At 36.6% G+C, this 26,466-nt stretch overlaps 5 protein-coding genes and 1 long non-coding RNA gene across 7 annotated transcripts; 5 read left to right on the top strand and 1 right to left on the bottom strand.

Annotated features, from left to right (window-relative positions):
* Nucleotides 1–567: 567 nt before the first annotated feature.
* On the top strand, nucleotides 568–3,161 carry LOC113320442 (hexokinase-2, chloroplastic-like). Its single transcript, XM_026568349.1, has 9 exons — nucleotides 568–814; nucleotides 1,146–1,290; nucleotides 1,394–1,576; nucleotides 1,660–1,737; nucleotides 1,880–2,044; nucleotides 2,164–2,262; nucleotides 2,349–2,470; nucleotides 2,585–2,666; nucleotides 2,773–3,161. The coding sequence occupies exons 1-9, from the start codon at nucleotides 624–626 to the stop codon at nucleotides 3,082–3,084; spliced, it is 1,377 nt and encodes a 458-aa protein (XP_026424134.1). The 5' UTR covers nucleotides 568–623; the 3' UTR covers nucleotides 3,085–3,161.
* Nucleotides 3,162–5,956: 2,795 nt separating this feature from the next.
* Nucleotides 5,957–8,751, top strand: LOC113321538. Its single transcript, XR_003346739.1, has 5 exons — nucleotides 5,957–6,209; nucleotides 7,018–7,161; nucleotides 7,259–7,305; nucleotides 7,938–8,158; nucleotides 8,458–8,751. It is a non-coding gene; the product is annotated as an uncharacterized LOC113321538 (long non-coding RNA).
* A 3,640-nt stretch (nucleotides 8,752–12,391) lies between these two features.
* On the top strand, nucleotides 12,392–15,700 carry LOC113321545. 2 transcript variants are annotated; one of them, XM_026569443.1, is made up of 2 exons: nucleotides 12,392–12,470; nucleotides 13,930–15,700. In XM_026569443.1, exon 2 carries the CDS (start codon nucleotides 14,282–14,284, stop codon nucleotides 15,443–15,445), a length of 1,164 nt encoding a protein of 387 aa, XP_026425228.1. In that variant the 5' UTR covers nucleotides 12,392–12,470; nucleotides 13,930–14,281; the 3' UTR covers nucleotides 15,446–15,700. The 2 variants fall into 2 exon arrangements, with proteins under 2 accessions (XP_026425228.1, XP_026425227.1); XM_026569442.1 differs by lacking the exon at nucleotides 12,392–12,470 and adding an exon at nucleotides 13,589–13,726.
* A 3,015-nt stretch (nucleotides 15,701–18,715) lies between these two features.
* LOC113322365 lies at nucleotides 18,716–19,957 on the top strand. Its single transcript, XM_026570438.1, has one exon. The coding sequence runs from the start codon at nucleotides 18,716–18,718 to the stop codon at nucleotides 19,955–19,957; it is 1,242 nt and encodes a 413-aa protein (XP_026426223.1).
* A 505-nt stretch (nucleotides 19,958–20,462) lies between these two features.
* On the top strand, nucleotides 20,463–23,986 carry LOC113323623 (nifU-like protein 4, mitochondrial). Its single transcript, XM_026571942.1, has 6 exons — nucleotides 20,463–20,739; nucleotides 20,976–21,137; nucleotides 21,392–21,567; nucleotides 22,857–22,960; nucleotides 23,073–23,184; nucleotides 23,665–23,986. Exons 1-6 carry the CDS (start codon nucleotides 20,520–20,522, stop codon nucleotides 23,734–23,736), a joined length of 846 nt encoding a protein of 281 aa, XP_026427727.1. The 5' UTR covers nucleotides 20,463–20,519; the 3' UTR covers nucleotides 23,737–23,986.
* Nucleotides 23,987–24,191: 205 nt separating this feature from the next.
* On the bottom strand, nucleotides 24,192–26,232 carry LOC113323624 (zinc finger A20 and AN1 domain-containing stress-associated protein 5-like). Its single transcript, XM_026571943.1, has 3 exons — nucleotides 26,091–26,232; nucleotides 25,826–25,978; nucleotides 24,192–25,138 (listed from the first exon to the last, which is right to left on the bottom strand). Exon 3 carries the CDS (start codon nucleotides 25,060–25,062, stop codon nucleotides 24,535–24,537), a length of 528 nt encoding a protein of 175 aa, XP_026427728.1. The 5' UTR covers nucleotides 25,063–25,138; nucleotides 25,826–25,978; nucleotides 26,091–26,232; the 3' UTR covers nucleotides 24,192–24,534.
* Between the last annotated feature and the right edge of the window lie 234 nt (nucleotides 26,233–26,466).

Raw genomic sequence — 26,466 nt, 5'->3', positions numbered from 1 at the left:
CGGATAATTTACCCTCACAATAACATCTTTCAACTGAGTTCAAGGATACAAACATTCTGTATATATATTGTTTCCTTGTAAATGTACGGATGTGGGTGGCACCAAATCCAAGGATATTACCAGTTGCTCATCCCTATTCAGCATGGGCATAGGGAAATGGCATATCCCCCGTTGGGCCTGATCCCAAGGTAATTTCCGTCTGGTTCATAATATGTTCAGCATTCTTGAGTTTTTTCCTTTAGTCAAAAGTTGTTCTCCCTTTGCATCCTATCGTGACATAGATCGTGCTTGTTAGATTATACTCCTACGAAACAATTAAATGTCTTTCTCAACGAAGCCAACTTGGGGGCGCAGACAAACGAGTAATAATTTATAAATCGTCCCACCGTATGGAAAACTACAAAGTCCATATGCAACTTCCGTTCTTTTTTTAATTTAAAGACGACTTTCATTAATTAATCTAAAACTAGGACGTAGTCCTTAATCCTTATCTTCTTTTGGTTAGGAAACTCAACAAAATTTTCTATTTTTTCTTCATTTTCTGATCATATATAGAAGACTATTTGCTGCAAAATAACTAATTAGTGTATTTTCAGGTCCTGAAACGAGGTCAACGGCAGAGGATGTCCGGTGGTAGTTCAAGTACTATTTCTGAGAAATCGATCCTAGAAAACCTGCAGATAGATTGTGCTACTCCTCTTAATGTACTCAGAAACATTGCGGATTCAATGATCACCCAAATGAAAGATGGACTTGATCATGGTGGAAGTGATCTTCAGATGCTTCTCAGTTATGTTAATAGCTTGCCTACTGGGTATGTCGCCCTTCAACTAATCCTGATATGGATCTGCCTACATCTAGCTCATTTATATGATTGCTTTTTCTCGTATTTTGTGTTTCATGTGGCTTCAAACTTCAGCCTTGTTCAATGTTTTGTAATTTGTTCGTTGACATGAAATCTTTTGTATACACCGTCATTTTATTTTCATTAATTACCAAGAAAGAGATGATGATCCTGACGTTCGGTAATTAGTTTATCAATATTTGTAGCAAGACCGTGTTAAAAACAACTCCAAAGGAGTTTACTTTACGGTCTGTTAATCTTTGTTGATTGTTGTTAAAAAAATTTTGTAAATGATGATTAGGCAGGAGAAAGGGTTGTTTTATGCTTTAGATCTTGGTGGGACGAATTTTCGTGTGTTAAGGGTACAGTTAGATGGGGAAGGTAAAGTCGTCCTTGAAAAAAAATCCTGGGAGATACCTGAAGATCGGAGAACTGGTACTAAAGAGGTGATATGCCATAGGTTTCACTGCTTTTGAACAGTTCTTCTTCGTTTTTGTCGTTCGCTTTCTCTGTGGAATTCATATAAATTAACAATCGGTCTTATGCCAGGGGTTATTTGGTTTTATTGCCTCTGGTCTAGCGGAATTCATACTAGAAGAATATGAGAAATACAACATTCCACCAGATACGAAAAGGATGATAGGTTTTACATTTTCATTCCCTATTAACCAGACGGCTATGAATGAAGGGACATTAATCGAATGGACAAAAGGGTTCAATATCTCAGATACAGTGTGTATCACGCTTGTTCCTTTTATTGATGTTCCTATATAATTTGTTGGTTTTATGGATCGAAATAATGGTGACATGTGCAGATAGGAAAAGATGTAGTCGCCTGTTTGAAAGAAGCTTTGGTAGAAGAAAAACTTGATATGTTTTCAGTAACTGCTCTGGTAAGTTATGCTGGTTGATCGTTTAGCGTGCGTTTTTGTTATGCCACAAAGTTTAAGTCAATGATGCCTAGAGCAACGACTTGATATATTTTTCTTTTTGCCACGAAACGCCGAACCGACTTAATATACTTGTTCAATGCAGGTTAATGATTCTGTGGGAGCCCTCGCAGGAGCAAGATACAACGACGAAGATGTGAAAGTTGCTATCATTTTGGGCACTGGAACAAATGCGTGTTACATTGAACGTATGGATGCTATTCCAAAAATAAAAAGGCAGGGGGATCAAATTCCTCTTACTGGAAATACGGTGATAATAAGACCCATCTTAGCTATACAAAAAATATTCAGTTTTGTGTTTGAGCTCTATAAATGATACATTATACAGTTTTTGGTTTGACTCTTATGAATGTCTTGGTTAAATTTCAGATCATTAATACAGAGTGGGGAGCATTTGCTGATCAAGGAGGTCTTCCTTTAACAGAATTTGATCAACAGTTGGATACTGATAGTGACGTGGTTAAACAAGTAAGAAAACCCTCAGCGGCTCCTACTCAAAATTAGTTATTGAGTTCTGGTCGCAATGCTTGATGTTTTTCAATTGCCTTAAACAGAGAGTATTTGAGAGGATGATATCTGGTAAGTACTTAGGCGTACTTGTGAGCAAAATTCTGCTCCAGATGGCTGAATCAGAAAATTTGTTCGGTAACAACTACGCGGCTCCTGTTGTTCTAAGGCAAATATAATTCCTTAACGCTTCTTTTACACACGTAAACCGTCTTTGTTTTCTCGAAAATTTTGTGGAAACATCAATGTACCTTGATACTAAAAATAACTCTACTTTTTTCAGTACAAAGGATTTAAATGATATGCAAAGTGACGTTTCAGGCAAACTCGAAACTGTTGGATTAATATTAAACCAGAGACTCAAAGTAAATTCTCTCGTGACTTGTCTTTCTATTTGATATCGGATTCTCAAATGACGTATGGTTCTACTTCAAATCAAACAAAATTGTGATGTTTTAATTTTTTAAACAGGTAGAGACCTCCTTGGACGTGAGAAGAACTGTTGTAAATGTGATTGATACTATTGTCAAAAGAGCAGCACGATTAGCTGGTGCAGGCATCGTTGCCATTCTTCAGAAAATGGAACAAGATACTCCCGGACTTATTCATGGAAAGAGGACCGTGGTGGCTATTGATGGAAGTTTGTATCAGAAATATGAACAGTACCAACTATATCTCAAAGAAGTAGTTACCGAGCTGCTGGGTTCCTACGTGGTTATAATACAAGTCCCGGATGCTTCCGGAATTGGAGCTGCTTTATTAGCTAATTTATTTGTCTTTTAGTCTAATTCAAACACTATTTATGATAAACTTGATCACAATTTAATTAATTTTATTTTATAAATAATCAAGTGATTTGGAAATAAGAATAATTATTACGTGGAGTAGGTTGGTGTAGAATCTCATTTTAATGGTGTGTAATACCTATAACGTGTTCCCGTAATTAGTTTTTAAAAATTTGACGTGTCACTCTAACCGTGTTGTGTCGTACTCGTGTCCCTATCCGTGTTTGTGCAACATATAATTATACTGACGGAAGTTATAAAGGAAGTCAAGAGGGAAAGTTGAAGATATTGGAATCCATCTTTTCATTATGGAACTCCTATAGGTATTGACTTGGCGAGTCTTCGATCAGTTTTTCATTCTTTTATTGAGCTTTTGAGTTGTGATTGTGACTGTATTCTCATCTTTATAACTTATATAGTTCCTTGAGCTTAGTCGAACAAAATAGTGAAAATTTACCGGTAATAGTTTGGTGTTTTAATTGGCATTGTGGATACAAAATATCATTTTGCAATATTTTACACGAAGAAAAGAGAGATGCGATGAAGAAGATTTGGTAAACGAGAAACCATTACATGGGCGAGAAGAATAGGATCATGAGAAAGTAGGATTCTTATGTGAGTAAGATTGTGACTCATTACACATGGCGCAAAGAAGAAGATATGGTTCACATGAAAAGCATGATAATGTTAGTGAAGAGAAGTTTGACTTATCGGTATCAGTGTGATGGCAGGAGACAACATCGCGTAAAGATAGCCGAAATTATAGGCGAAGCAGTAGGCTTTATTAGCTGTCATCCATTATGTAAATGCCTATATAAGAAAGGGGTTGAGTTGTTTTATAGACTAAGTAATATCTTGGAGAGAAAGTCTTGTATCCTATTGGGGTTTGAGTGAAACTTATTCTTAATATTATCGTCTCTATAATATAATTGTGTGTTTTTGTTCACCATGTCTTTAATAGTTAGTAATAATATATATTTGGGTGTGCTGTGAGATTTTCCTGCAGTTACATTTTGGTGCATAAAAACAGCTTGGAAGAGTAAGAGGATTCATCCTCACCCGCAGATTTGTTGAAAAACATCTTGATTGCAATGCAGTGTAAGATGATGATGTCATCTCCACTTGATTGTAATATAGTGAATTTAATTCGCGAATCAGTTTAAAATTCAAAACAATATTACGATTAAGTCGTTTAATCTAAGAAAACCGGTTCTAAACCGGAACTGCAAATGTAGGACAATTGTATATGGCAATGTGTTTCGCGAGTAATCGCGACTAATCCATTAAAAATACGCAAACTTACTGACCAGGCTTCACAGTATGTAAGATGGGCCCGAAATAATTATGGCAAATATGTGCTTATATACAAAAATTCATATGTAATTAGTAGCATTAAGGTAATCTTAGGATGAGCCATACTTAAGGTTTCGGAAAATGGGTCATTTGTCCACGTATTTTTAAAACATGGTTCAAATGGACGAGTAAAATTTAGTATGGGTGAAATGGACACTAAAGAAATAGCAAGGATGAAACTGGATTCATCCTGACTTAAACTTAAAAAATAGCAAGGATGAAACTGGATGCATCCTGATGTAAATTAAAAATAAAAAAAATATTTGAAAATGGGTAGGATGAAAATGTTTACATCTTGGCTATTTTTATATTTTTGTCCATTTAAACAGTATAAAAATCTAAATATCTTTTTCACCCAGAAATTGTTGATTTTGGTCTTTTTAACCAATTTTGTGTTAAGGTTTGTGGCTTGGCCTAAGGAGGGGGAGAAAAGAATCACTATGGTGTTTGGTTATTAAAGATGGAAACTGGGTAAATTTTAGGGAAACTCGGTTTTCGAAAAGTTAAATCTTTATTTTGACTTAGCAGGAATCGAGAACCCGGGCAGGAGGATCATACAAACGTAATCAAGTGTATGACTCGTTGTTCACTAGACAGTACGCAAGACCTTAAACATCGTCTCCGACATTCATATCCGGTGCATAAACTTTTGTAAGATGGAAAAGGGGTAATATTATTCTTATATAAGAAAATTTTATAACTTATAACAATTTTATTTTTACATTTTTAATAGTGGTTGAGTTTGATTTTTAATAGAGGGATAACAAAATGCGATCCAAAAAGTGTAAAAATCGTAGTTTACTCGGTCACTAGTTACGATCCGGAATGTTTACGTGAATCGAACTAAAGTAACCTTGTCGATACTCGGTTTCTTCTCCTGGCCACAATCTAACAATAATGACTAACCTAATCCAAGTTGTATGTTTGATGAACTTCCATCCATGTCTTACACCACCACCACCCTCCTTTCGACCGCCAACTTCTACGCATCTGCCTATAGCATTTCCAAATGTAAAACCAAATTTTTTTCTCTAATTCGATTCGTTGCACGACGGTTTGTTGAAAATCGAAGACTGAAATATCAACCAAAATTTTAAGTTATTCTCCAATTTGTTTCGTTGTAATTGTCCACTACAACAAAAAGTGCTAGAGATCACACACTAAAGTTCACAGTTTATGAACACTTGTGGTCTTTTCGGGGCTAAGACTTAAAGACCATTGATATTATAGTGTTTGTCATTTTTGACATAGAGACCTTCCTATACATCTCATACATTTCAATAAGTGTGATCTTACAACTGACCATTTGACCACTTTCAAACATTGTTTTCTGATCAAAAATCTGTCCATTAAGCTTATTGATAAATTTTAAAAAATAATTGCAGTGATTGTGGCTCGAACTCTATTAGGGGGAAAAAGGACAGCCCACTTAATATTTGGGGTGCGAATAACAAAACCTAATGTCTACTCCTCGAATTCTCAGTCTTCTCTTATCTCATTTTCACTCTCAAAAAAACTCTCTCCGTCTCTGTCTACTGAAAATCCAAGGAGAAAAATAAAACCCTAGACTTCAATTTCATGATCCAAATCAAGAGAAATTGAACCATAAATTTTCGATTTTGTTCTTTAACATTGTGTTTTCATTTGTTTTTAATCATAATCAGTGTGTTAAAAGTCTTAGATTTCATGGAGAAAATTGAATTTCGACTTCAATTAGAATGTTGCAGTTTAGGGTTTCGAAATTGGATCATCGAAGAAAACGTTTCTGAGGTAAATTTTCAAATATATCTCTTAATCTTCTAAATTATTGCGATTGCACTATATACATGATCCGAACCTAGGTTTTTCATTTTCTATTAGGCTGTATTACAGATTTTTTAATTGAATTCTCTTGTTGCTGGATTATTTTTAATGATTTAAAAGTACAATGATGTCTTCATTAGTGAGTATAGAATGGTGAATGTCTCCTTTTGACTCTTTCATTTCATTGAATTTGGATATATCCTCTGTAAGATATCTACTGCGCATCATAAATAATGGTATGATTTGTTTGCGGCGCCTGTTCAGTTTATATGATAAATACGAGACTAAGAATGGTAGTGTTTTGAATAGCTATATGTATACAAACGTAAACATCTTATCCCATACCTGGTCAGTAAGGCGAGCTCAAAGGTGTTTCGGAGTTAATTTTTTTGTGCTCTACTTAGTTTTTACCTCTTAAATGGGTGTGAAACTCCAAGGAGTATGGTAGATTAACTTCATAAGGATACACCGATGCTATATCTATCTTGATTGTTCTTATATGCTCTCTTTCAAGGGGCTTCCGTTGGTCCTGTTATTCAGATGGCTATGGATATTGACTTTAGGCTAGTATAGATGGATAAGCATTCTTGTTTGTGTGTTGCTATGGGTGTATAAGCTAAATTAACTTGGTAAAGTCAATGCATTGCATCTACATGCTTAGATGCGAAGACTACGTATAACTGTTGCAATTGCCCTTTAGGCACTTGTCCTAGGTTGACATGTTTGAGGATGAGAGTCTTTTGGTGAATAATTTTGGTTATTTGCTTATTTGCAGTTGTTCTGATAATCTGGACATTGGGAGAGTAGAGGAATTTTGATGCACTTGCTAAGCTTTTAGCTAGTATCCAAAAGGCTTATCACCAGGCTTCGGAATATGGAGACTTTCATTTGGGTGATCTTTATTTAGTAAAAATAAATGGTACTCTTCATTTGACTATTAAAGGTTTCTGCTTCCTATTCTGTTATTTATGTACAATGTTAAACCTACGTATGGATTTATTGTGCTTGTTTCTCAGAGGAGCAAGAGAAGCAAACTCCTGATGGAAATGATCATCTACGGGAGGTAATGGTTTTTGTACAGTCGTATACCAGCGGTTTATTATCTCTACATAACTATGAAATATAATTGGTTCATCTTTATTATTTAAACGTGCCTAACATTCTGAAAGATCATGTCGTAAAAGATGGATTCATTTCTTGTTTTGGGTAATGTGAGTCATTATTCTCGGAAGAGATCCGGACAGGGGTGCTGCGAGATTACAAATAATTGGTGGCAGAAGATTTATGTCACGTGTGGCCCATATCTCTCTCTCTCTCTCTCTCTCTCTCTCTCTCTCTCTCTCTCTCCCTTTCTCTCTGTCTCTCATCATACCATGACAATTTTAGTTTTGTGTAAACTTCCAAAACAACGGAATAGTCTGTTGTGTAAGTCCTATGATACTCCACTATGTGGCTTATGCGCATCCCTCGAACGGGACATATGTAAAGTTACATGAGTCCTTTTTATTTGCATCAATAGAATACATGTCTCGTTTAAGTGGGTACCTAGTGGCGTTCTTTTGCAATTTGCTGCCACTTTTGGTTGTGGACTTTTCTGTCACTTTATATGTCTGCTTATTTCAGACAGGGTCTTCTGGTCAGCTTGGGGTCTGAGTTCAATATCCACCTTTAACTTTGATTTTCTTTTCCTTATAGGTTTTTCAAAATATCCACCTTTAACTCGAGTTAGGTACTTCACTATTGTGATGAACTCTTATCAAAGGCCACTTGTGTACTAGGAATGGGATAACAGAGTCGATTGTGCTAATGGATGAAGAAGAGCTTAAGGAGTGGGTTGCGCAGGTCGAGCTTGGTCTTCTCTTTACTTTTGTTTCTATGCCTGAGGGTGGGAACGATCTCATGCAAATATTTTTTAGGTACTTCTTTCTCTATACTATTATCTGTGTTCATTCCCCTTGTCATTAGCTCATACAATCATTGTAGAGGCATGCACATTATATGTCAAACTGTGAAATTCACCTTCAACACTCAGTAGCCCCAAGTTTCATAGTAAGGATGAGGTAAAATCGAGTTTAACTTTGACTGTCGTATGCTCTATTACTGTTCAAAGAAAGCTCCAGTCTCTGGGCTATATGGTTCCATATGAGCATTGTTTTCATTTCAATCTTGTGTAAAATATGGGAGTTCCTGAATATGTTGAGTGAATCATTTGCAGGTTGTTTGGTACACACAGCTTGTGTAATGATGCTGGATGAAGTTTCCTTTCCTGTTCTTTTGGTTGATGATTGAGATTTCCCATTTTGGAACGGAACTTGCAACTTGGAATTGCATTTACAGTTTATAGTATAACTTTTATTCATGTAATGAGCTTTATATCAGTATGTTTGGTCTTTAAATTGATAGACTTGGCAGACTCAGTACAGGTTGTTCTGATGTAATAAGACTCTTCAGAAATGTGTATTTGAGTCAAACATGGAATGAATTGAATTCAGACATTGCTTCCTTTTTATATCACTTTCTGGATTCGAGTTACAAGTGCCGAAATGGTATGGGTTACAGGTGCAGAAATGGAATGGAATATACTGTTTGTATATGGTAGGTTTGGGTTGGAAACTTAGAGGAAAGATCACAACTTCCGGATCATTGTCTTTTAAATGTCTTTAGATCTCAACTTTTCAAAACTTTATGTTCTTTGCATAGGGTAAGATTTTCATTGCAGTAGAGTTGTTATCCATATATCACCCTTTAGATTATACTGGCAAAGATCACACACAAAGAATGATCCATGTATGTTTTTGTTGTAGTGGTCGTTACATTAAAATTACTTAATAAAGTAACAAAGTTTACGAGCTCTTTTCCAAACAATTCTACCATTCAAAAAATTGGTATCAAAGTTGAACTGTATTATCGGGGCATCTTGAAAATTTAGTAATCAAAGTTTTTTATCTGAATGAATCTTTTTTTACATTGGAGAATACTTAATTGAATATAGTTGGTACATGTTACGAAATATATTCTGTCAAGTCAAGTCTCTTGTCAAGTCAGTTTGACTTGACTGTCTAGTCAAGGTCTTGGTCAATAAAGTTCAGTAATAATTAGTGTATTAAAGCTGTCTGAGACAGCAGTTCTTGTCTGCAACTTTGATAATAATCAATACAAGGTTTTCTTCTTTATTTTCACTGATATTTCTCATGGTATCAGAGAGGTTTAGATCCAAAACCCAACTTCAAAAATTTTAACACAACAATCATCAACCACAACAACTCAATACTTTTCTAATAATCTTTACAGCTGATTTCTTAGATCTAAATTCTATTTTAGATTCAATTGTTATTCACATCAGAAACAACTTTTCTCCAATAATTTTTTAATCAAGATCCTCTGAATCTTGATTCTGGTGTTATCATTCTTGGGTATACAATTTTATGGTTTGTAAAAGCAATCGTTTGAATCCAAATCTTGAAGTAACTACTACAACAATGTCTTCCGCTGCACAAACATCATATGGCAATTCATCAACTTTTACTCTTCCTTTCACCAACATCACAAATTTTGTATCCTTGAAGTTAGATAATACAAATTTTATACTATGGCGTGACCAATTTGAGTCCATTTTAATTACAACCGACCTCTATGGTCATGTTAATGGCGAAATTCAAGCACCAGAGGAAAGGGTAATGATTAATGGAGTTCTAGGTTTGAATCCAAGATGGGCTCATTGGAGAAAATGGATAGGTTTGTGGTTAGTTGTCTAAAAGCTACGTTTACACATGTTATTTCTGGTGATGTTCTTGGTCTTACAACAACAAGAGAAATATGGGAATATCTTGAATCTTGCTTCAAGATTCAATATAAAGCACGTAAGAATATGTTGAGAGCATAGTTGTTTGGATTAGGAAAGGCAATCTACATATCTTGGTATATTTACAGAAGATTAAGACAATTGTGGATTCCTTAGCTGCCATTGGTGAAAAAGTTAATGAAACAATGCATGTGTTGAATGGCTTGGGAAGGGAGTATGACAATTTTGTTGTTTCAGTTCAGAATAGAGATACTTCATATTCCTTTGGTGAATTGAAGGCTAGACTACTTACACATGAACAATGGTTATCTGATCAAGATAAAGATGCTATGTCAGGATTTAACTCTCAAAATAGTTCAGGTCTTTATGCTAAGAGTGGAAATGCTCGTTCAAGCAATGGTTATCAACCAAATAATAATGGATATAAGAAAAAGAATGGTCCACAGTATCTTTATGGTGGAGGAAATGGAAATAGAAATGGACATAATGGCAATACTTCTTTTGGTTCACAAAATAATAATGATACAAGGAGTGGCTCTGCATCTACTGGTGATTCTAGAAGGATTAATTTATCTCAAGTTGACTTTTAAATTTGCAGAAAGAAGGGTCATTATGCAAGTAGGTGTCATTTTAGATACTATCCTCCACCAAATTCTGGTTTGGTTGGTGTTTCTGAAGCTCAACAAACATATAATGGAGCTTCTACTTCTATTGCTCCTCAAGCTTTTGCTAGCCATCATATAAATTCCATTCACATTAATGATGATGCATCAAGTTCACCATTGTGGCTGTCAGATTCTGGAGCATCAGCTCATATGCCTGGAGATTCATCATTGTTGCAGAATCCTTCTAATTACAAAGGCAAAGATGCAGTCAGGATTGGCAATGGTAAGTCCTTGTCCATTGCTTTAACTGGAAATTCTAGTTTACATACTCCACACATTAGTTTTCAGTTGAAAAATATACTTCATGTACCTGATATGCAACACAACTTATTGTCAGTTGGACAGTTTACTTCTGACAACAAATGTTACTTTAGATTGGATCCTTCATGTTATGATATTAGAGACTTTTCCACTGATGCACTTTTTGATAAGGGTAGAATAGTTAATAATCTTTATCCTATTTTTTCCTCTGATTTAGATCATGCTTTGTCTGCTATTCATGCTTCTTCTGAAATTTGGCATAATAGATTAGGTCATCCTTCAACAAAAGTTTTAAGTCAATTAGATTCTTTTAAACATATATTTGTTCAGTCTTCAAAGTTATCTCATTCCTTGTGTCATTATTTTCAAATTGCTAAAAGAAAAAGATTGCCTTTTCAATTGGCTCCTTCTCATGCTCTTACTCTTTTATCTCTTGTTCACTGTGATGAATAGGGTCCATCTCCAATTTCTTCTTTACAAGGTTATAAATATTATATATTGTTCATAGATGATTTCAGTAGATTTCATTGGATTTATCCAATGGAATTAAAAATTTATGTTTTAAAATGCTTCATTCATTTCAAAATTTTAACTGAGAATTTATTTTCAGCAAAGATACAATCTTTTCAGAGAGATGGTGCTAGTGAACTTGTTAAAGGTACTATATGAGCTTATCTTACTTCTAATGGTATAAATTTGAGAATCTTTTGTCCCAACTTAATATTTATAACCTTATGATGAAGGATACAACAATAAGAAACCAGTCTATGAATCTAGATTATGATGATTTTGTTCTATTCGTGGTTTATATATCAATAACGGATAAATATGTGTGTGTGGGTATGATGCAACTAATAAAGGATTGATGGAGATCCATTTTATGTCTTATACATAATCTGATTAGCTGTGTGTTTAGAATACTCATGTCTAACATGAAAGCTCTTCAACAAAACTAGCTGCACGTCAAAAAAGGGAGAAAAAAGCTATAACATTGGGTAGTAGTCTACTGAAGCATGAAAGTGCTGAATATCATTAGAGAAATTAACAGTTCAAGATCTACTACTGTGATATCAATAGATCCCTGGAATACAAGAGATGCCTTTGTTATCATGGTTTTATCTACAAAGAGGTCCATCGACATTGATAAAACCTACAAAAAACAGCAATTACTTGGATATACAATGATAAATATAACTGTCATATCAGGGATGATATGAAAGAAGTTAAACCCAGCACCTCTGCGTCCAGCTTACTGCCAAAAATTACTGTAAGACACTTTTTACTTTAAGACACTACTATACTGCACCGATTACTTTTTAATCAGGTGAACATCAAGTAATTTTTCCTTAGTAATTTAATGTCAACTCAGTAGCCCTAAACATTGACGTTTTGATTCTGTTTGTTCTTTGCACAATATATCAGTTACAGGTCAAACTACCTTCCATCCTCCTAAGAACACCTGGAACGGCTATGAGTGAATGTCAAACAAAAAGAGTTGAGGTTAGTATGTTAGTTTCTCATTCAACTTCAACTTTAAAAGTAAATTTCACTTCCCAAATATCATTTCTGTCTTTTGCAAAACAATTTAAGGATGTATGGTTATTAAGTTATTAACGAGTGTTCCTCGTTACGTCGATACAAGCAAGTATTGGATAGAAATTCAAAAGCTTACAATCCTTTAGATATTTTTCAGAACATTAAGAAAAATATATATAAGCCTAAGAATGGGTACTTGCTTAGTTGTATCTGACGATACAGTTTCTCCCATACCACCACCACTTTTGAGTGATTCTGTAAACTCAATGAATCAATGTTTAACTGAGGGCTTACGGTCTGGATTACTATCATTACTGCAACTATGGTTTGACAGTGAGGTACAATCTGATGGTGGGATTTCAAATACTACGTTTTTTAGTAAGAAAACGCTGGAAATTATATATGGGGTGAATTTCTGGATTCAAATATACCTTATAACTGTGCTTAAATCAAGGGCACAGAGTGTGTTCAAAGTTCTTTCACAACATCTATTGGAACATTACGATGAAAAAGGGTAAGCTTTATCATGCCTCATAAAAATGAATCTATGCCACCACTTCTTATACAAAGGAACCATTGTGTTTTACTATTATTGATTCCAAATATACAAAGATGCTAATTAGAGATTTTCTAGGTAGCATTCTAGTAGTTTCTAAAATCTCTATGATGTGTGCCTTTCAGATGGGTTGTCTTCCCTAATAATCTTATTGCTTGATCTGTCTTGCAGTCCTCCAAAGACTGTTGATGCTATATTTTCTAATAACTAAGGATAAGGAACTAGGGATCAGATCCTATGGGATTCTTATGAGCATTTTATTCATCATAATGACCTTAAATTGCATTTTATTATATTATGTTTTTATAAAAGAAAACATCCTTCACCAACCAGAATGATACACCTCCAAGCAAATTGATACCTCCTATTAGTAGCCATTAAAATTTGGACCAAAAATATCAAGTTTGGCATTTGACCGATTACATCTATATTCCAAAAAGCTAGGTTGGTGAGTCACTGAGTTTGGGAAATCAGTTCATTATTATATAGTGAGTGGCATCTTTTTCACTGCACTTTATTTTCTCTAAATAAACTGCTTTTTCAGTCCTTCAATAATTTAATTTGATGAAACTACTAAATTTATGGATTTTGGATTCTTAGCTGATGATCAACCCAAGGTTTCACTTTTATAATTTGGTCTGATCTCATCTGATTTGATTGGCAAGTATTGTTTCTGTCCTAGTCCTTTTTTGTTAATTTACATCCATTCTTAATTTTAGTTCTTTGATGTCATATGTTTATAAACAACTCATGTTTGGTAATTTGATTGAAATCTCAAGTTACTAGTCTAGGATATAGATTGGATCTTAGTTTCTGGTTCTATACTGACATCTGTTGATTTTGCTGGTTTGTGTAATGGGCCACCAGTGAATGGTCAAATCAGTGAGCCAAGTAACAAGGAGCTAAGAGTCAATGATAATTACTGATTGGGAGTAGTTGTTTGCTGGTAGTTGTAACCAGAAGAACTAATGGATGGTGACACTTTACTTGGAAAAGACTGAAATTTCTGCAGATTCTGTGTTATTGATCCTTGAGCTCAAGTCAAGGAGGGAAGTTCTCAAGGAAGTCAGAGAGGGATGAAGTAAGAAAAACCTGAGCTGCTTTTCATTTTAGGGCAAGGATTCGTTTTAAATACTCTTAGAGGTTGGTGTTTTTCATCAGCTTTTCATTGCACAACACATTGAGAAGTTGCAGAAAGTGATAGAGTTCAGGTCTTCCAATGGCAGCATACGTTCCTCCTCACAAGAGGTACTCTAAGGATGGTGATGATAACAATAGGCCACTTCCAACTCAGTTCCAGATGAACGTGGCTTCATCTTCTACTTCGAATGATCATGCTCGGAAGCGTGGATTTGTCCTGAACATGCCGAATGCTGTTTTTAAGTGGTTCATAGAATCTGATGATGATGACATTTCAATTCGGTTGGTGCTTGTTGATGGATTCACCTGCCTCAGGTCAACATCCCTTGGAAACAGAGGTTTCGCAAAGAATACTCCCTGGGTGTCTATTACTGAAAGAATAGGGTCAGAGCTACTAGCCTCTTTTGCGAATGTGAGAAGTGCAATGGATTTGGGAGAGGCAGGATCAGCGATAAAGCCAACTTTTGTAGCTAGAGTTGGTCAAATTCACTTGCTTGACCCTCCGGACAACATAATCAGCAGCTGCAGCAGCAGCAGCAAGTCGGAGGCTGAAACCGCTGCAGCTCACGTCAAAAAACACTTCTGTACTAACCTTCCTGATTCATATATGGAAGCCATTCTTGGTGGAGTTGCTCCGAAGATTGTAGCTGATTTATATCATTCGAAGGAGTATTACCAAGTGCTTGTTTCTGACAAGCGAGATCCAAAATCAGGTATCATTATCAAATGCCAAATAATATGCGGAGAGCTTAAAATACAGAAGATCGAGAAGAACCCAAAGAAATGCTTTATAGCCAATGTTACGTGCCTGGACAGGGATCTTGACCTGAGGTTGAGGCTAGCTATCAAGAGGGACTTGACGGCGGCACTTAAGGATGACTCTGAAGAGATAAAAGGCTTAAAACATTTTGTTGATTCTGCAATCTTGGATGGAAGTGTAAAAGGTGGCTTGAGATGGCCTTTGGGAAAGGAGCACTCATCTGAGGGTAGATACTCCATTATAAAGACGTGCCACAGTACTGTTAAAACTTTCAAGAATTCATCCATCAAGTTAAGGCTTAAAAATGAAGACTGGTTTAATTTCTGCATTTCCGATGGAGAAGTTGAAAATGAACTGGTTTTAGATATGAAAGGAATAAACGATACGTTAATTGACAAGATGCTTGGCATGGAACCTGCCATTGAAAGACTTCAAGAGACTTTGAAATTGGTGTGGAATCATTTGCTGTGCTTTGAGCTATGATTGTGCCTGCTCCCCGTTATATGTGGCGCAAAAGCTTTTTAGCAGTATGTAACTTTTCTGTTAGGACGAGGTTTGCGCTAGCATGCACCAAACAGGAAGAAGTGAAGAACAGAAACCGAATTGCATGTAAGGGATTGCTGAGCTTTGAGCTGTGATTGTGAGCTTTTTAGCCATTGCAGCCTTCTATGGTTGCCATTTTCTCTCTTTCTTTGTTTTTTCCGGATTCTTTTTTCATAGTTAACAGTAGTATCCTTTCTATATATCGTTATATTAGTATGTAAATTTTCCCTACAAAACTGCAAGTAGATTTCTCGGTATCGAGTATGAACGGCACGAAGTATGCTACTCGCTTATAAACTGCAAAACATCTGGATGGTGCGCATGCAAGAGTTTGAGTAAACATAGCAAGAACAAATACCAGAAGGAATTAACGAATTTTTTGTACTAGCATAAAGATAATTTACATGAAGAGCAGTACTAGTTAAAGTTAAAACCAAGTACATGCATATGTCTCAATGACAGTAAACATATCAGTTGCCGCAAAAGAAAATTGATGCACTTGAAGGCTCGGTTCACTGAGGTTACATATAAAGTTATATCTCAAATTTTTGTTGCAAATATCTGGAGGTTCACGAGCATTTGCAAAGTTGCTAGTAGAGATACCAATTAACTCACCCTGGAATGAACGCCTCCAAAAATTTTGGTACCCCTATTAGGAGACATGAACATTTGGACCGAAAATATTAGTAGGTAAGCCACCGAGTCACTTAGTTTGGGAAATGAGTTCATTATTATAGGTGAGTAGTACCTTTTTGCTGGTTCAATAGTTGAATTTCGAAAATACTAAATAGTTGCAATTATGGATCTTGGATTCCCAGCTGATGATTAGATCAAGCTTTCACTTTATCTTGTGTGTTCTCATCTGATTTGATTGGTAAGTTATTGTTTCTGGCCTTGCTCTTTTTGTGTTAATGTACATCCATTCTGGTTATTTTAGTTCTAGTTCTTTGATATGATGTGTTTAGATCATGCGTTGTTAGTTTGAGTGAAATCTCAAGTTAATTAGTAATCTGGGATATAGATTCATATGGACCTTCATTTCTGGTTTTTATATAGTAGGAGTTTCTGTACATCTGTTTGATTTTGCTGATTTGTGTAATTCTGTGTTGTACTGTAGACACCACTATACAAGGAGCTAAGAGTCAATGATGATTCTGTTGTATGCTTACAACAAATTAACAACAGTAATGAAGCATTGATGGATAAACTGATAATAGGAACTCCCAAATCAAAGATTCCAATGGCAGCATACCTCCTCACAAGAGAGATGTAGGGGAATCTTCTACTTGGAAAATGAACTGGTTTTAGATATGAAAGGAATTAACGATATGTTAATTGACAGCATGCTTGACATGGAACCTGCTATCGGAAGACTTCAGGAGACTCTGAAATTGGTATGGAATCACTTGCTGGTCTTTAAACTGCGATATTGAGTGTGCTCCTTTCATATGTTCAGCAAAAGCTTTTTAGCAGTGTGCAACTTTTCTGTTTAGCGTTATAAACTTATTTAAGTGTTGTTCAGATGGCAAAAGCATATGTGAATTTTTACTGGCATAAAGATAAATTGCAGAAATACTACTAGTTAAACATATCTCAATGACGAGAGAAAAATTTGACAAAATATAGCTACTAATCAAAATAGAGTGTAGAGTCCTCTTCAGCGAGATGCCGCCCTGTAGATTGACATACCACCACTAAAATCCTTCCAGAGAAGATCTTTTAGCTTTGATAGAAATTTATCTGGTTCAATCTCACCGAGATCCTCATCATCAGAAGCAATCCCTTTTAACACGTTTCTATCATGCTTTGCTTTCGCCATTTTTGCCAAATAATGCGCAGGTTCGTTCGATGTCCTTGGATATTTTACCAAATCTAGTCCTTCCTGTTTAAGGTCCTGGATAAGAGGCCACAACCCCATATCGCAACCCACACGACAATCAAGATAATGCTTACAGTCCTTGCAAATAACTTTTTCACTATATGAGATTCTGCACTTTTCAGTACGGCATGCGTTCTTAATGAGCATTTCAACTTCATTAGAATTGCAGATGACATAACGACCAGAAAGGTTGTGTCCCGCTGCAAGTTTGACACCAGCCTTTATTCCCAGCAACAACTGGTAAAAAAAGGATTTTCCAACTTTTGAGTACTTGGCAGTTGCAGCGACTGGCTTCGCGTCCGCATAGCGTATAATAACTCCATATCCTCCGTAGCCTTTTTCCTTCTTTCTGTAATAAGAATATACATTAATCCAAGTCGAATGCTTTCGAGGATCTCCCTTGTTCCATGAAGCAATCCAGTCCTCCTTGCTTAGTTTTTCACCAGGAGTCTGGTCGCTGCCACTCTCGGTCGACTCCTCATCAGTTGTTGGTACGGCCTCTTCCATCGGTAATTCTTCGACATCTGATGGATCGGAGAAAATAGTTTGTTGGTCGTTCACTTGCACTTCTAATACTTCCAAGTCATCGTCCACATTCTTGATTGGATCTTCTTCGCAGTCGTCATCATCATCATCTTCACAAGCATTCTCGCTTGCATCTTCTTCTGAATCTGAACCTGAGTAATAATAGTATCTTTCTTCTTCTGAGTAATGATATTCTATAGTACTAGTACTAAGGCGATCATCATCTTCTGTTTCTTGTTCAAGAGATATATCGGCACCGGTGCCAACAGCAGCAATATCGTATGAAGATGCAGGGCGTTGAAGTGAAGTCCAATCAGTAGCAGCAGCAGCATCTACATCCATTAAAACCCCTTCATCTTCTTCTTTTTCATAAGAAAATTCGTGAACACCCTTGCTTTCCATCATCCTTACGCAAAATTAAAAAGCAGCAACCCTAGGTCATATTTCTGCGGCTGGCCGGCTTTCAGATTTATACTCTCTTAAACATACAAAACGGGGTAGAGCAGACCGGTCCAAACCCGGCTTACTAATCTTTTCTTTTTATTTTTTATTTTTTTATTACTGGAGTTAATGGAATGGTGAGAGTTTTGTTGGGAAAAGCTGCAATCTCTCCAACTTCCTTTATCGATTATTGAACTGTATTTACACCATTAAGCATTGGAAGTTGTAGTGACAGCATGCGGGGAAGAATTAATAACAGAACAGAAGCATGCACTAAGAGAAGTTAAAGAGATTGGTAAAAGTTGAATCTCTTCATTTCAAATATTGGTTCTCCACTCTTTGTTTCCCAATCACTCTGTGTTCCAATGGCATACATACCACCACATAAGAGGCAGTCTAAGGATGGTGGTGGTAATGGTCTTGTTCCTACACCTAATTCTTTTCCTGTTCCTATATTCCACAAAAGATCTTCAACTGTTTCTGAATCAAGGACCGGAGTCTATAACGCTAGAAAGGTTGGGATGATGATTTACGCCAAAGGTGCCATTTCTAAATGGTTTATACAAGGTGGTTCAACATCTGATGGTGATCAGCTCCCTGGAAATTCACTTCGTATGGAGCCTTTTCGTCGTTCACAGTCGTTTGAGTGGAAACGATGGGGAGATGCGTTTGTTTTGACTTGTGATCCCAGCAGCTCCACCGGATCTCTGCAGACACAAACAACTCCATGGGTATCCATAGCTGAGAACATACGGGATGAGCTACTTGATTCTTTTGGAAAAGTCAGAGAAGAAATACGTTCGGGAGAGGTCGGAGAAGAACTGAAACTTTCTTTTGTAATCAGAATTGGGAAAATCCTCTTTCATGGCAAGTACTTTTCTGGAGGTGTAACCACCAGGACGGATGCAGAATCTTACTTCGGTCACGTCGGAAGATCATTTTGCACAGACCTTCCTGACTCATACATGGAAACCATTCTTGCTACGGTTGTTCCAAAACTCGGAGTTTATTCCCACCAAGCAAAGGAGTATTATCATGTGAAGGTATTTGACAAGTGCAACCCTAATACATCTATCTCAATCAAATGCCGGGTTATATCTGGACAACTTAAAATGCACAAGATTGAGCTGAACCAGAAGAGGTGTTTAGTAGTGGATGTGTCTTGCCTTGATAAAGATTTGGATCTGAGGTTGATGTTATCCACCAAGAGGGGGTTGACAACGCCATTGATGGAGGACGCTGAGATGTTAACTAGCTTAAGGCAGTTGGTTGATTCCGCAATTCTGGATTCTAATGCAAAAGGTGGTGTGAGATGGGCTATGGGAAAGAAGTTCTCTGCAGATGGGAGATATACGGTCATAGGTGTTTGGCACACAAATGTGCAGACTTTCAAGACTTCCGAGTTGAAGATAAGGCTTAGAAATGCTGACCGATTCGATTTCTGGGCTTCTGATGGTGAAGTTAGCAATGAAGTAACGCTGGAAGTAACAGGAATTAACGCCTCCCTAATGACTAGGATGGACATGGTTGAAATGGAAGTTACCATTGCAATCCTCAAGGAGACTCTGAAATTGGTTTGGGATCATTTCTTGAGCTGTGACCTGTAAATGCAGCATGTTTTCACTTGTCAAGCAATGACTTCGCAGATGTCATCGATTCTAGAGTGCAAATCAGTCATGTTGTCTTGTAAGATGCATTATTTACATTGCGTTTGTTTTTCCCTTTGTATGCAAAACAAGTAAATCTTTAAGTGAATCAAACTTAATGAACTTTCCTTGCTTGAAATCAATACTCTGCTAAATCGCAAACAAAAAATAATTCAAAACACGTTTGCTAATTTGCTTTCTAGTTGGTGGTGATTTGAAGCGTTTTCGGCTCCCCTTATCAGCCTGCATTTAGCTAAATGAGTTCTCCGTTTAAGAGGGATTAACGTATTCAGGACGAGCATGGACACCCCAAGCTGGTCACCGTGCCTGTGTCCGATACGTGGACACGCTGTTAACTAGTTGGACACGTACGCAAGTGAATGGCATTTATGATATTTTTGTTTCCTGTAAGGTCAAAGAGAAAACATTAACCTCTTCGTCACCACCGTTTGATAGATTCAGTATTTCAATTTTGTTTCTTCAAAGAAACAATCAGAAAATTCATCACTTGGGTTTTTTCAGAATGAGGAGTTTGGGAAGAAGATTGATTAATCGAGTAATTACTCAAACGAAATCACAGAAGCAACAAGAACAATCCATTCTTATTCGTTCTTTCTCCTCTTCTTCTTCGACCAGAACAACTATTCCTTTCTATATACAAAACCAAAAACACTTCTCTTCTTCTGCTTTCAATCCATCTAGAACAAAATTTCTTAATTCAACGAAATGGGCAGGATTTGGAGGTTAGTTTGACAAATTTTAATTCTGGGTTTTGTTTATTTCTTGGTTTTTTATAGAGTTTTTGTCTAATTAGGGGGTTTAGTAATTCATTATCAGTTTGATGTTGTTTTTGTGAAATGAATGGTTTTTAGAGGTTAGCTTGTGATTCATGATTTTGGGTTTTGTTTATATTCTCGATTCATAGTGTTTTTAATGGATTTTTAGGGATACTATGAATTTTTAATTTTTTTGTTTACAGGACAGAAGAGGAGTATGTTTATACAAACTCAATCAACACCCAATCCTTCTTCTTTGATGTTTTACCCTGGTAAACCAGTTATGGAAGTTGGGAGTGCCGACTTTCCGAATCCGCGTACTGCTATGAATTCACCTCTAGCTAAAGCTATCTATGGCGTTGATGGTATGTGCCCTCCTTGTAATTTTCATACCGATGCTTCAAATGTGTAATCACCTTTAGTTGTGGGTTCTTGGTTTGTGTAATCTAGGGGGGCACCACATATGGGTGGACTTTGTCTTGTGTGCTATTTAGGTTGTGATGGTAGTGCCATGTTATTGTGCATCTTTGCATTAACAGTACGCGATTGCAAACTTAAACGGAAAGACTGAAGATGGTTGGACTAACAGTCTTAACACCACTTCTTGCTGCGGATGCAGGTATTGCACGGGTGTTCTATGGATCAGATTTTGTAACTGTGACCAAGTCAGAGGAAGCTTCGTGGGATTTGCTAAAACCTGAGATATTTGCAGTGATTATGGACTTCTATACCTCTGGACAGCCACTATTTCTGGATGCAAGTGTTGCATCTGCCAAGGACACAGCTATTCATGAGGTATTTTTCTGACAATACAGGATCTTAACTTTTTCACATTTTCTTGTTTTGGGAACAAATTTTCTGCCTAGGTAGTCAAATCAAATGCCATGCTCCTTTTAGGAGCCTCTGGTGTCTTCTTGTCGTGCTTCACTTTGCATAAGTCAGCTATTTTATCAGCTTGAATATGATAGCAACATTACTATCTTGAGAAAAAAGTAGGATAGGTACAGTGAGTTAATTTCCCTGGTGGAAGCTTAAAAACATATCTAATGTACAAGAGAATGGGAAATGGTGGAAGAGTTTTTCTGCTAAAGGAAATCCCATTTCATATTTATATGTGTATTTTGCTACATTATTTGTCGTTTATGTGTATTTTCTTTGACACTGTAAAAAATTAATCTGAATTTCAACTGTGAAACCAAAGGATGTATGCTTACAGGCATGGTGTGCCTCGATAGTAAGAGGGGAAGCACACATGGGATCTGTGTATTGTTTCAACATGGTAGGATAGAAAATGGGGTATATGAAAGTTTTACGAAAAGATTTGTTGTATGCTTTATTTTGATATTTTACTTCATTTGTAGTCTACAGTCCGGCAACCATTGAATGGTCTATTCGTTTTTCCCAAAAAGCACTGCTACTAGCTATTAGGAATTAGTCAGGAGTTCCACTTCCTGCAGCATTAACATAATGGCCATTGCTGCTAGCAGAATTGGGTGTCTTGATGGACAGGCTGCCGCAAGAGCGCTAAGGCAGTCAAAGCACGGATGCCCAAGTCTAATTATAACATTGTCTGATTTATTGTTCTAGTTTTTCTTAGCATCTTGAATTTAACCTTTCCTAGTTTGGTTTTGGCAGTCAAAACCAACGTAAGTCTCGGATATAAGAACTTAAAAGTATTCTTTCTAGTAAATCCTGGGAGTACTTATAGATGACAGAAAACCCATTGTGGACTGATTGTGAGATTCTTTTAAGAATATGAGAGTTTTCCCGAATCTAGAGGGTGTGGGATAGAGGTTTTGCTGCAGTTAGAGAGTAAAAAATCCTGGATTCGATAGGTTTTGCTTCACTTAGAGAGTAAAATCCTGGATTCTGTTGCATTTGGAGAGTTCAGGTCTTTCCTTATATATGAAGAGATGGTTGGGTTTTTTGCTGCCAATAAATTAGTAGTTTAAGATCGTACAAGCTTTTTACATCATGTTCTCCTGGTTATATGTGTCCAAAATAATCGAACAGTTTGGAGACATTTAGGTTCAGTTTGTCAAATTTATATGTAGAAGATGCCATTCTTACATGAGACTTTACAGGATGATACAGAGATTGTTGCTATGATCAAAGAATTGCTGGAGACTCGAATTAGGCCTGCAGTACAAGATGATGGCGGGGACATCGTGTACCGAGGATTTGATCCGTGGGTGTCCTTAACTATTCATTGTTAAATACAAGTCAACTATAATTCTTGGAAGTGGTTATTTGGATTAAATCATTAAAACCATTAAATCTCTGTTGTCTGTACTTTTTAGGGAAACTGGAGTAGTTAAGCTACAAATGCAGGGAGCCTGCAGTGGTTGCCCTAGCTCAGCTGTCACTCTAAAGTCAGGGATTGAAAACATGCTCATGCACTATGTACCTGAGGTAAGGACCCTTGATTTGTATTTGCGCAGTTATTCTTCTACTTCAGTAATCAGTAGTTGCATCGCGTGGTATGGATATTGTAGAGATGAACTTCAAAGTACTACAAGGTACTATGGTATTATCTGCTAGACATGCATAGACAGCAATGAACTCTACAATAATGCAAGGACCTAGAACATACCAGGCGATGCAGCCTCAAGATCTATCTTCTGTTTTCTGTTTTAGCCCATGGCTAAAACAGATTGAGTCCGTCATTGGGCTAAAACAGATTGAGTCTGTCATTCTGGTGCACAGATAGATCGATCCCAAATCAGGGGGAAGTATCAGTTCCTGAGCCATATCTAGAATTCTTGCGCGAGAAGCAGGTTTATCTAGTCTGAGCTGAATATGTAATATAGTCACCTATTCTAAGAGGATCTTTTCTTGCCCTTATTATACACTTTTTGTTTAAATTAATAAGCAAAATCTTGTTTGCTGCAGGTGAAAAGTGTAGAACAAGAAATGGACGAGGAAGAAGTTAACGAAGAAGAAAATGAATCTGTCACCAGCTAAGATTGTGTCGAACATCTTGTATTGCCAGTTTTTTGTTATGTCACGCATTCTTTAGTTGATACTTTTCTTTTCTTGTATAATTTTTCACAATAACTTTTAAGTTGTATCCTGAGAGTATAAACTGTATGAAAAAGGGTTTGAAGGAATCCCAAAATAACTGATATGTACAAGACAATGACAAAGATGGCAGGACAATGCTTTCCTTATAATCTGAATAATATTCTTGTCTGGTGCAATCCATTTATCCAAAGAATGTCCTTACTGATCTTACGGAGCATCTCTTTATCCTTCCATGGTCTATTTGTTCCTTGCTTTGAAAAGCAGCAAACCATCTCTTGCAAGGTAAACAAATCCCAAACCTTAAAGATCACACCACATTTGAACACAAGAAAGTTATGCACATCTAAGCTAACTTTTTGCACCCAACATGAAATCCATTCAGAGGCAACGAAAAATTTAAAGCAGGGGAGAAAGAACAGTTTCATATCAACCAAAGAGAGCTAGAGAGATGCATACATAGTCACTAACAATAACATCATAGTCTTACTAACGCAGAACAGGGTTCACAACCAACCTCTGCCATTAGGCTCAAGCTGATAAATACCTCTCTCAATTATCCGACCAGACCGATCAATTGTTTATCGTTTTCTTTCCCATCGGCCGAATTATAAAACCAAATCATGATAAAAGAACACAGACAATTCAAACTTAAACCACAAATACCCAAATGCAGAAAAAAGTTCACTGCTTCAAATCTTGTCCAGACTGGCTTTTTTGCTTTCACAAATAAATTAGCTTTCAAATCTTCTCCTCGAGCTTATCCGCTTTCACAACAGGATTAGCCTTTGAAATAGCATTTCTTCCAAGAGCCTTGTAATCGAACGTACACTCATGTTTTTCTGGATACCTGTGAGTAGCACAGAATGTCAACCCGCATTTGCACTTGATTGCTGTCAAACCGACCTTTTTCCTACAAGTCGAGCATCGTCCTGGTTGTGCATCGACCACTGGTAAAGCTACTACTGGAGGTTCTTCGGCAGGAGATGAAGTTGCAGCAGTGACCAGATTTGTGCTGTCGGCTGAAGTTGATGGAAGCACTAAAGCAGGAGTAGAGACCACCACTTTGGTTGTTGTCATTGAAGAGGATGATCCAGCTAGAGATTTTTCAACGGCAATTTTTGCAGAAGAAGCTTGTTGTTCAGAAAGGCAATGATCCCGATAACACTTGGAACACAAATTTAAAGTTGCTGGACTACCAAAGAATCCGCAATTGTTTGCACACAATCTGTGTTCTGGTGGAGTTTGACATCTTTGTTCTTCTGCCATCTTTGTCTTCGATTGCTGGCTGCCTAGTTTTCTTGTGATTGAAATTCTCCTCTCAAAAGTATCGAAAACCTAGAAACTGAAACAACAACAGTACCTAATCAATTCAGTTTAAAAATCAACAAACAAACAACATTGCAACAGTTTCAACTTGGACAGATCGTTTCGAACATTAGCAACCTCAACCTAACATTCAAACTAGTTTAGAAGAGATTAATTCGAAAATCAGTAACCTAACCTAATAAGGTAGAAACTACTCGCAAGTACAAAGTGAGAATTTCAAACTAAACGTTTCAAATTCTAATCCATCTATGCAACTCCTCCTAATATGCTTTTCTTCTTTCACAAAACCGCATAACATGAACATGTCATACGATTATAATTTAATTTCTTCGCAGATGAAGCAAAATTCTTACAGATAATCAACATAAACATAATCACAAGAGAGAAAAATAGCCAAGGTTTATCAGATCATTACATTTTTCGTGTTCGTATACCGCCTAACTATCCTTCTTCTATAAAACAGAAAACCCCAATTTCCCTTCAATTGAAGCCCTCTAATTCATATTTATAGACCTCTAATTCCCAATTTTAAGAAAACTAAAAAAAGACTAAACTCCTAAACTGGAAGTATCTAGAAACCAGTATTAATAATCATCAAAAATTGCCTAAAATACAACTATCAAGTTAATATAAGCAGATCGTATCTCAAAATCAAACTGATTAAAACAAAAAACAAAAAATAAATTCTCAAACCACTCCAGACCTGATTAAATTAAAAGAAATCAGCTGATCGTGGAACTCAGATTTGAAATCCCCTCTCTTCTTAATCTGATGATAACATCTAATTAAAAAGTGATTAAGGCTCAGCTTCTAGATCTCTTCTTCTTCTTCTTCTTCGTTTGAAACTTCCACTCCCCTGAGAAAATAAAATAAATTTAAAAAAAAAAAAAATTTAAAAAAAAAGAGAGAATAAATAAATTAAAAACAAAGGGTTTAACTGAGAGAGACGACAGAGTCGTGATCGGAACCTGAGGCTGATGGAAGGAGGGAGGCGGAGGGAGGGAGGGAGCGGAAGGAGGAGGCGGCGGTGGGTTCTTCCTCGAGGAGGTTGGTTCAAAGGAGGGGGGTGAAAATGAAGAAATAAGAAACCCTAAATAAACAAAAGAAAAGAAGAAAAATGAAAAAAAAAAAAAAAAAGGGGGAGGTGGTGGCGTTATAAATACGTGTCGTTTAATCATGGTGGTGGTGGATAATATGTCCCACCAAACCATGACATAAAAACTGTCAGTTTATGTGACTCATTCTTTGATTTTTTTTACATGGATATGTGATGAGACTGGTGACACCATTCTGCCGTTAGTATTTCGACAACCACAATGCTTTCGCCGACTAAGGGTGGTTGTG

Source organism: Papaver somniferum, chromosome 11 (assembly GCF_003573695.1).
Source record: "Papaver somniferum cultivar HN1 chromosome 11, ASM357369v1, whole genome shotgun sequence".
Lineage (NCBI taxonomy): Eukaryota > Viridiplantae > Streptophyta > Magnoliopsida > Ranunculales > Papaveraceae > Papaver > Papaver somniferum.
Note: the sequence above shows the minus strand (reverse complement) of the source record. Positions and strands in the feature narration are given on the sequence as shown.